At 40.6% G+C, this 11,103-nt stretch overlaps 1 protein-coding gene across 2 annotated transcripts in view; it reads right to left on the bottom strand.

Annotated features, from left to right (window-relative positions):
• Window positions 1–122: 122 nt before the first annotated feature.
• Window positions 123–11,103, bottom strand: part of LOC116395236 (polypeptide N-acetylgalactosaminyltransferase 10-like) — a 53,795-nt gene continuing 42,814 nt past the window's right edge. The window contains exons 8-14 of one of the 2 annotated variants that reach the window (XM_031868956.1): window positions 7,317–7,424; window positions 4,767–4,988; window positions 2,764–2,880; window positions 1,904–2,053; window positions 990–1,256; window positions 724–890; window positions 123–612 (exon numbers count right to left, since the gene is read on the bottom strand). In XM_031868956.1, coding sequence (XP_031724816.1) covers window positions 1,092–1,256; window positions 1,904–2,053; window positions 2,764–2,880; window positions 4,767–4,988; window positions 7,317–7,424 — 762 coding nt within the window. In that variant the 3' untranslated portion in view covers window positions 123–612; window positions 724–890; window positions 990–1,091. The remainder of the gene's footprint in view (window positions 613–723; window positions 891–989; window positions 1,257–1,903; window positions 2,054–2,763; window positions 2,881–4,766; window positions 4,989–7,316; window positions 7,425–11,103) is intronic. The other variant, XM_031868955.1, reaches the window with a different exon arrangement.

Here is an 11,103-nt window from a genome sequence, read left to right as displayed (position 1 = left end):
ATATATATATACACATATATATATATATACACATATATATATACACATATATATATACACATATATATATACACATATATATATACACATACATATATCTTTATGTCATATATCCTGGCTGAAGAGACATGAACGTGTGAGCGATAAATTGTCAGACAGCGCAAATTTTTACAAATATTAAATAATAATACAAATAAACAAATGGACATAATTTGATGCTTTATTGCTCAGTAGAAAATCAATTGCACTTCAAAGATGTGTCTTTACAAGATGGTGTTCCTTCAATAAAAGATTCTTGCAGTTCATCTGCACACAGTGCAGGAATAATTGTTTCAAATTGTTTCCAGTTTCCACAGAGTTTTGGCTTGCAAAAGTCCTCATATGTCCTCATATGCTGTTTCGGTACCTTGGAGGAAACCATAGGGAAAAGGTCTTTCCCATTGCTGGAATTGTTAAGGCAACAATTGAAAAAGACGAGGGGAAAAGAGGCATCCAGCAGAGTTTGTGTTTATGACTCTTGGAAACACGTAAACGTCCAAACTTCAGTCTGTAAGAGCTCTGTGTTTTCTTTGTTTCCACAGGACAATCAGGTTTCACCGTGGTTCTCCCACCCTGGGGAGGGACAGAAAACAAAGTATAAAGTATTTTTTAGTGAGTGAACTTCAATTGACAGTGACAGTAAATTGTGGGAGCGGTGCTCAGGCAAGTGTGGCTTTCTTTTACCTTCCTCCTCATCACAAGCTCTTGCTGAATGATTGTATTCCTGGTGTTGTTGTGTTTGTGTGGTCCAACCAGCTCTTCTGCTCTCAGTCGTCACACCGGATCGCTGCTGTGCCACGGGACGATGTGTCTGAAGCTGCACGTTATTCACATGTAGCTTCCATTCTTATCTGGACAACAGTGAGACGGTTTAAACAATGACAACAGCGTTATTCTTTTTTTTCTTATTGTCAACAAATGCCAGAAAAAGTTGACTTGAACGAGCGCACCATTTTGTTCCTGAGACAACCAGGTTATTCACCTGATCAAATGTGATCATTGCTTCGTGATCTTTTTCTGCAGAAGACGCCTCATCTCACCGTCCAGTGGCCTCAGTTGGCGCCCCGGTTGAAGAGCTCCAGTACGGTGGCGTTGGTTCTCTGAAACATCCACTGCTGACTAAGAGAAGAGGGGTCGCACGTGTTCATGAAGACCCGCCGCTCGCTCGGGCTGCTGTCGATACAGCCGTTACTGACGGGGTGGTACAGACTTTTATCCTGGAGGACGGAGAAACAGACTGACATTTAGTCTCTTCTTGATTTTTTTTCTAATTCTGTTCCAAAAATCAATTTCATAAACTTCACTCCTGACATCCCCCCTTCCTTTAGCTTTAATTTGATCTCCATCAACTCCAAAGGGAAATAATTGGCTCTCTAAATGTTACACTATGATCAAATATATTGACCAGAGTAGCTTGAAAGCCACTAGGTGTTTTGAAATTGTCTGCCTTTTGCAGGCTCAATATTAAAAAAGTGACACTGTGGCAGACATCCGTTCCACAGACCTGTGAGGAGGACGCTGATATGAATGGCCTGAAAGCAACACATTCTTCAGGATTGTCACTTTTGTACTCAAAAAGTGCCAGAAGAATAAGCTGAAAGAGGCTAGAATCACGTCACATTGTGATCAGGGTAAGTGTAACATCTGTTGTTTATGTATCCTGCAGTTTTCCTTCAGATTCATTTGATGGGATGTGTAACAGATGGTCCCCATTATGTTGAAATCATTCATTAATTGACTGAAATTATGCTTAGCTGACCAAAGAAAATGCTACAGCAGCACAGTTGGAAGACCGAAAAGAGGATACAGCTGTGACTACCGCCATAAACTCCACACTGTAAGTCTTCACTTTCTTCTCCCGTACCTCCCTGTAGCGCCACAGCTGGTTCCCCTTCATGCCGTGACAGTCGTACAGGGTGACGGGGCTGTTGTGGGAGACAGCGTCGAAACAGACCTTCCTTGTGTGAATGGGGTCACCCACCCGAATATCCTCCCTCCAACCAAAGGTTAACACCTGAAGGGAACACATCTCAACTGTAATTAAACATCTCACATCACTCTGTGGCTCTTCCTGAGGTTTTTGTCAATAGGTTTTTTCTCTATGAGAGAGTTCCTCCGTGGAGTTTGCCAGGTTTGAATTAAATGTATGAGGATAGTGTGTCGCACAGGTTCAAAATCCATCTGAATCAAACCTGTGATTACGGGCTACAGAATTTTGACTTGATTCATTCTGATTCTGATCTCTGCTCAAAGAATACAGGTGAAGGTGAAAGAGGCTCAAACACTACTTGAGTCTCAAGGGTAAGAAATGATGAGGCTTAGTGCACAACAGCAGTAGTTTACAGGTAAACAATTACTTAGGATTGCTCTGCTGGCTCATGATGATGTCTGGATAAAATTCCACAGCGATCCATTCGGGCAGCATTTCAAGCAAAGTGTTACTCAAACAGAACGGCCGACATCGCTATCTTAAGAGCCACGTTTGGACGGCTAAATTTACCCAAATAAATTAACAAGGACACACAGGCCTGTAAATCTGTTCAGTTCTGAAATAACTGGCCAACGGGGTCACCTACTCATTAACCCCTGAATGATGGTCATGGTCCTTTCAGATACAACATATGCAGTGCAGAACTCTGACTTTGTGTGTTCTATGACAACCTTCCGAGGTCAGGAGACCTCCTGAGACGTTTTGCTAGAGAAAGTGTAATGAAGGACCATCACCTGTCCGTGACTCCACGCCACCTCGCCCCGTCCTTTCACACAGCTCTCCAGGCGGATGGGGCTCCCTGACACAAAGTGTTTGATCTCCATGCACATGCCGCTGCCCACGTTCCGTATCTACAAAACACACAGACAAACAGAGTCGCAGTCACAGAAACAGGCACTGCTTGCTCTTTAGTTATGGATTGTCACAGCACAGGTTCCCATCAGATATTGTTTGTAATCCAGCAAAGTCATGTCTGGATTTAGGCCTCCATAGGCCCCAGAGGACTGTGGTGTTGGGTTGCCATTTGGGCCCACATAAATTGAATGTTTGAGTTTTTTCTTTTTACACTTGGAAGGGCCCAAAGGCATAGTTGCTGCATGCAGGAAGAGAAGACAACCCTGTGTTATTGCAAACATGTTTCATCACGGTTTCTTGTCTGGGAATTTTGCTATCGCTATCTCCAGCTCGATGCACACCCCTCTTTCAACTTGGAAAACTCCCACTAGTATTACAGGTAAGTCAAAACCCCTGTGTTGAATTGAACATGATATGCATCTTTGTCTCCGGCACACTTTACAGCACCATGCAATGTTTGTGATTAAGATCACTCCATAGCCCATTACAATCACAAAGCAATAAGTGTAATTCTGCTCCAGTATAATTAGTAGATTAATTGTTTTCCTGCCTGTGTCCAGAATGAGGTACATGCCTCCACCCACATTAGTTGAACTATGCTGTTCACATGAACACCACAATGCTTTTAACAATGTATAAAGTCCATCTCTGTTTAGTCAACAAAGGTAGACTAAAAGAAGGGATTCATAATGTAAACATTGTACTTCCATGACCTGATTCTGAATATAGAAATGATAAGCTCAAAAAGTATTGTCATGGCGAATCCACTCATTTTAAAGTGTTTGGTTGTTCTGAGAACCAGAGTTGGGTAAGAGCCTTTAGGCATTTTTAAAATGATAACAGATAATGGATAACAGCTGACATTTTCAAACCTGAAAGGATAAAAACACTGTTTCAACTTTGCTTTTAGCTACGAAGCAATTTATACCCATTTCCTCATTCCTTTGATATTGTTATTCCTCTTACTTTGTCTATGCAGATTGTCTTTTTATTTCTGAACTAAAAAGAAGGTAGAGGACCTTCACCAGTCATGTACACACCTTAAATAACTGTGCTAGTGCTGACAGTGGGTGGGAGCTAATTTCCTTATTATTATCTCCACCAGGAGATTATCTCTTAGGTTGTGTGTGTGTATTTCTGTGCCTCTCTTTCCACGGCTTATCTCGCATACTGCTGGACCCATCAGCCCTCTGTGCTGATTACTGACTGTATGCTCAAGGACCTCTAGCGCTGTAGTGATTCACACATGTTGTATTGAAGGTTTACAGCGTCATTGGCGGATTATGTAATGTTCCTCGCTTGATGTGCACGCCTAGCTGAGACAATTGCATGTACGTATGTGTAATGTGGTATGTATGTGCTATATAAAGGGGGAAAACACATGTTGAATCAACTTAACTAATTAAATAAGTATGACAAAACGATGAAGAAAATGAAGTTTTGAGGTGAGACTCTGCTCCTGCAGTGCTGAGAGTGGCTGGGAGAGAGTGCTGTGAGGTGGAGGAGGGGCTTTTAAACCCAGGTACTCAGAGCAGGTGCCACACATCAACAATTAGGAATGGAAGGCACGACATCACATGACCGAATATTTTCTAATGCACACCTTACTGACAGGTGCATGGGAGAATGAAAAGTGTGAAAGTTTGATTCACTGAAGTGTTCAAGCACAAGAGATGTTGCAACTTTCTGGGGTCTTATCCATCCTAGCAGGTTTAGATAATAAGTTAAGATGAGATGATAAATGTGTGCTCTGCTGGTTTATCGTTGTTGGGCGTGTAAGCATTTCCAAATGCGTGTGTTTCTCTGTACGTTTTCTTCTCCATGCAATCTGTGAAACCCTTGAACCACTCCAATCAAAGCAGTGTCATAAACTAAACCTTACTTCTCCCCACGCGGCAGCAGGAGGCTCCACCATTGGGTAGTGTTTCGGTAAATCCCAGGCCACCTCACTCATGAACCACTTGAAGTTCTTGCAGTTGAGCCGGTTCCTCAGCTCCTTCTGGGCCGTCATGTCTCCCGCTGACAGGTGGCGGTACTCGGGCCGACGCTGGTAGACGTATTCTGCGTATTCGTCCATCCACACCTCTGCCACGCGTTTGAGGTTCTGGAACCAAATCAAAGAGAGAGAGTCAGGCGGATAGATTCATTCACTAAGCAGCAGCCTACTTTTCTTAGCAGGCATCTCAAGTCTGCCAGAATGTCTATGAGCCTCACACAAATAAACACCAAATCCCACAGTCCCTGGCAGTGAGGATGATCTTGTGGAACCACATTGGACTGTTTTGTGAACATAAATGTTTGCTGTTAGCACTGTAGATTGCTCTCGGGAGTCGGTTCCAACAGTGGCATCCATTTATTGCCTCTCACATCAACAGCAACATATTGCTACTTGGCTGAGGTGTACCATTGAAGACCACTTTGGGCCAACTAAATTAAAGCTGACCTTATAAGTTGGTTTCCATGAATGCAGTTTAAGTTGAAATACTGTAGCACATCAATAAAAAAAGAAAACGTTTGAAGAATGATAAAAATTAAAGAGGGATAAAACTGATGATCAAATTAAAATTCAAGATGGCAGCGAGTTCATTTTTGAGTACCTTTCATATACATTTTCTCCTTCATCTGCAAGGTCAGGCAAATTCATGACCATCAGCATTCCCCTGAGGGTTCAGTTTAAAGACTGCTGGTCAGAATACAAAGTCAAAACAAAGGCCAGTGCCCTTCAGTTGCATACTGAGCCAAGTTCCAAGCTGCAGCTGTAATGAATCGTTTTAGGCAACACTCCAGATGATTTAGCGATTTTAGACAATTTTTCATCCTGTGTAGATACTTTGAAACGTACAAGGAACAAAGAAACTCAAGCTTATTCTTCAGAGTAACACCTGCAAAAGCTATAAACCGTAGATAGTGGATACCCTGCATACTGCTGCCTCTCGTCTGGGCTTGTTTTGTTCGTAGATGCTGAACCGACTTTAACATGCTTTTGTGCATGGAGGAGAGTAATGAGTAAAGGAAATATGAAAGAAAAACGTCATTCATTATAATGCGTCACTTAAAGACTAGCTTAGTTAGGGCAATGTGTGTGTGTGTGTGTGCAAGTACACAGTCTGTGTTTGCATACATGTAGTATTGATGTTTGTTCATGTGTCTCTTTATTTGTGTCCTTGAAACTAGACAGAGGTTCATTCGCTCCTTCTCGTAAGCTTGTGTTTTTAGCTATGCCTGATTTAAGACCAGATTTACTGTTCAGAGCAGTTCAAAGACACACAGTGTTCTTATAGTGCGTGCGTGTGTGTTTGTATTTATCTGATTTCACAGCAAGAAAAGAAAAAAAAAACGCTGTTTGGTGAATTTAATTAAAAGGTAGGGTTGGTAATCCTCTTCAAAACATTTTTGATAATTTTGTTGAAACTCTCATTAAATCCTGTCAACAATCATTAAAAGAAATGCTCTGACAATAATAAGCCTGTCTAATCTTTTAATTCACTCCAAATGTAATGACTGGACAGCTACCTGCATGTGCAATCATTGCTCTTCACCAGAGTCTTCCACAAGCTGCTAGCTTAACACCTGTGCATGCTAACAATAGCCATGTTCATTGTTTATGTCCAAAAACAACAACCCCTCACAATATCACCAGGGTAAAGCTTGGAGAGTACACTTCTTTTAACGTATACCTGCTTTAAAAACATCTTGCGGAAACTGTCGAACAAAAAAGACAATATTGAGCTACATTATCGGAAGTGTGTTTTTGAAGTTTGGCCAATACAAGGCACTTCATAAAAGTGCAATATATAATAGCCGGGATGACGATAAATACATTATGTGGACCAAAGTGGACCCTGACTGGCTTGCGGATCACGTCAGAAACGCGGATGCTGAAAGTATTAATTTGTGTTTACATCCATTGTTCATTGGTTTCCTTTTGTTTTTTTATCATTAAAAAAATAAAATAAATGTATAGTGTCCTTTACTCTCAGTGTATGGACCTTTGATCAGTCTTAATTTCATGATGGACAATGCAATTCAGTTAAAATGGACTTTACCATCGTGGTGCACCAGATAAATGTCGCCAAACCAAAAGCACAAACAGCATTACAAATACTGTAGGTTCCACTGTGGTGGAGATTAAAGGAGTGTCAGAGAGCTAGTGTACTCTGGTTTATACTCCCTGAATGGATCAGCCTTTAAACAGCCAACACAGATCCATTACGCTTTGATTAGCCCTGCAATATTAGAGAATAATACTTAAAATATAATGTTGTCCATTGTTGTGTTGTGTCTCAGATGTGAAAGAGTTGATGTGACAGCACTGTGCTGACACTGAAACCCTGTATCAGACTGTCCTGGTACACAGAAAATGTGATCTGCTGAATTGTATTTTCTCATGAACCGTAGAGGCATACTGTGGGCACAGTGCGTGAAGAATTACCTTCGCCAAGCTGATCCCACCAGGGACCTTGTAGGGGACGTACTTCCTATAGATGTGTCCTACCCTGGAGCAGGGGATGTCCTCCATTCGACCACCACACATCCACACCTACAGAGAAACACAGAAAGGGAGGAATCTCTTTCATCAGACGGATGTCTGTTGTATATAGAAGCTTTGTCCATCTCAAAATTCAAAGACAGAAAGTTGTGGAAAGGTAGGAGGAAGGTGAAAGAAGGAGACGATCAAGGAGATGAGCAGGAGAGTGATGGCGAAGAATAAAAGAGGCATGCAGTATAGTGATTCTAACAGGCTTATAAATCCTGGGAGACTAAGAGGAGAGAGGAGTGAATTCGGAGGGAGGGCAATAAAGATGAAATTGCAGGATAGTGGAGGAAGAAGAGAAGACACCAAAACCAAATTATCATTATGATGGTGACCTGAAATCACCTGAGCAGCGGGGTCAGATTAGAGAAAGACTGAGCCGCTGGGTTAACTCATTGGCACAGTATACTATGACAATATTTAAAATGAGCTGATATGGAAAAAACAATGACAACTGCGAAAAACACTGTTGACCGCAAAGGCTTTCGAGGAAAACGAGGCTGCTGTTTCTTTGAAATATTGAAGTCATACAATGAGATTTTAAGAACCTTGATGTGATTTTCTTGAGTTAAAAAAAACCTTCCTTTGCTGTTATTTTATCTTGTTTATTTTCCTTTCCTTCTTCTATCTCACATAACCGACACATCCAGCAGAGGCTCCTCATTTTAATCCTCCAACTATAATAAAGACAACAGTGATGATTCTCTGTCTTGGCTTGCAACGTTGAAAATAAACCTTGAGAAAGAAAGGGAGGCAATGAAGAGGATCACGATGAAAGGAAGTCTTACAGACAGCAGACGAGATGGAAAAAGGGTTTTGTTTTAACGACAATAGCAAAATGAAAAGTAGGGAATTGAAAAGCTGGATTTAAACATGAAAACAAACAACCTAAGTATGAGCGTGTAGGGCGTCCACATTGTTTCTACAGAGTAAAGTGTTTTAATATGTAAATAAGGTGTATGCTATTTGAAGGCTAGAAGCGCCATGAAACTGCTGAGAGTTCAGGAACATGGACAGGAATAATTGAACATGAAATATACATATTTTACATATGATTTCAAGGTGTAGGCTCGTACAGTGCAGAGTTCAAAGGGGGTGTACAGGCAGTCGTGAAACTCCTGTCCTGCAATAACCTGACTTCAGTTTGATTTCAGTGCACGTGTGAACAGTCGGTCCTACCCACTCAGTTCCTACAGTACATTTAAAAACATTACACTGAGGACCCTATCAGGAAGTCTAAGCAATGTCGCTCAAAATCATCAGCAACAACACGTCCATTGAAATGAAAGGTTTGAAATGCAGACGGGAGAGCAAAACTGATATGAAAAAGTCTATGTGGCATCTTCTGGCTTAACACGACGGCACCATTCCAATTCTAAATTAATATTTGAAAAGTGCACATTCATTGTGTTTCAACACAGTATTTCTGTACTGTTGCAAAAAAAGATCAGGCAACACTAATATTATTATTATTATCACACTTGAGTGGTGGCTGCGTAGGATTGTTTGTGATACAAACATTTCCAATAACTCAAGAGCGTTGTTCGGTCCAAATTCAAAATCTACTGAAAAAACATAGATGTAATTGTTTCCTAAGTTTTCATCCAACTAAATATTCTGCGTCAGTCCATATTCGTGGCCGACTTTTGCTGGATACTCGAAGCTACATGGCTTTACCAACTGTAGTTATCATGATCTGAACACAAAACAGCAGGCCTTGAGGCAAATTAGTGAGATTTTGTTCGATTTCATTCATTTAAACGGTACTATTGACTTTCAGGATGTGTACAGTTCATGGTTTGTGTCAAGCTAACATTATACTCAATTAAAACATAAAAATGCAAAGAACGCTCTGTCTGTTCTACAACAAGAAAAAAGGCAGTGCGATGTGAACACGTTTTGTCTTATTAACCCTTTAAATCACACGTGTCAAACTCAAGGCCCGCGGGCCGAATCCGGCCCGCCACGTCATTTTATGTGGCCCGCGAATCCACCAGCAAAAAAAAAAAAAAAAAAAAGTTTTTTTTTTTTTTAATTTTGGAAAAAATTAAGTTGGACTTGAAAATAAAAATATCCCCATGGTCGAAATTATGAGATAGAAAGTTGAAATTCTGAGATAGCATGTTGTCTGTGTACCGACATTAAAACTATCAGAACAGGTGGACAGGAGAGGCAACAGCCTGTGAAGCGGTTTTCCAACAAGTGATTGAGTTGAAAAAGATCGACAAATAATCCCAAAATGTCCACGAAGAGAAAAATTGATGCAGAGGGAAGAAGATGTAATTTAAGATGGTAAAGCGAATACATGTCTGTGCTTCAAGGAGAAAAACGGGTCTGTCTTCTGTGTTATGATGCATGTCGGTGATGAAGGATACAATTCACGTTGGCATTTTGACACCAAACACGGAGCTAAATTTAGCCTCCAAGAAAAACATAAGATTGTACAAGAATTAAAAGGCAGACTGCAATCACAGCAGAATATATTTACAAAAGCTACAGCCCAGTGCACGCTAACGGTATGTGAGCAGGTGAGCTCCGACCAGATACAGACTTTTACAAATGTCAGTTTGTGAAGAAACACCATCGCAGACCGAGTTCAGGAACTAGCAGCAATCCAACAACACAGCTAGCTAAGAGATGAGATACATCATCTATCAGTGTTTGTAAGAGGCTCAAGGCAGACCTGACTGTCAGTGAGGAGCTCTTGGATGTAGCTGCCATGCACGGGACGACGGCAGGGCGGGACATTAGTGATGCAGAGAGGTGACAAAAATAGCTTTGAACAAAGTTAATGTAATAACTTATGTTTGATATTTGTCTTTGTTATTTTCTTTAATAGTTTGATCTTTGATAGAGTAATGTGGGTTTCTTAACCCTAAATTAAAATGATTTATGTTATAATAACAGAAATGTGCTTAAATATATTTTTACATTTATATAACTGCATGTACAGTATTTTCACACTTGAATAAACAATAATCAAAAGCAGAGACAGTTATTTAATAATATGTCAGGAGTAGTTACAGTTATACAGTCTTACAGTTACAACCAGCCCTTTGAGGGAAACCATGATGCTGATGTGGCCCAGAGAGAAAATGAGTTTGACACCCCTGCTTTAAATTGATAGTTTCTAACTCGGATTGAGTTTGCGATGTTAAGAAACAACTAACCACATGGGAATAATTTCAAACCCAAACTAACATTAGGCTATTAAAGCATCCAGACATAACAGACAAGTCCTCATTGCCCTGTTTTGACATCATTGTCACTGCAGCACGACCAGTCTGTCTGGTCTGTTGCAGATGAAGTTCCACTACCAGTGAACCGAACTCAGATCAGCTGATAAACTACAGAACAACAGAATTCACTCCAACTGCATGAATAAAACATATTGCTGCAAGACAAAATCCAGCATTGAATAAAAGTGCAACTAAAACTTGAGTTGTCTCTATTGGTGTCTTTGAATAAATAAAACATAAGTTCAGCATATACTGTATGTCAGTGGCTCTTGTATTCCGTTTCCTTCCACTACATGAATAACAATGACCTAACCAAGGCCGGCAGCAATAAACGAAAAGTCCGAGAAAAAACAGAAATGTAATGCTTCAAGGTTAGTACTGGCTTCAGCACCGATCTCAATGACTGACTCTATCTGCATTTTAGATAGCAGATGCTTTACATGTTA

Source organism: Anarrhichthys ocellatus, unplaced genomic scaffold (assembly GCF_004355925.1).
Source record: "Anarrhichthys ocellatus isolate YVR2014 unplaced genomic scaffold, GSC_Weel_1.0 scaffold45, whole genome shotgun sequence".
Classification (NCBI taxonomy): domain Eukaryota; kingdom Metazoa; phylum Chordata; class Actinopteri; order Perciformes; family Anarhichadidae; genus Anarrhichthys; species Anarrhichthys ocellatus.
This window is presented reverse-complemented; position numbering and strand designations above follow the sequence as displayed.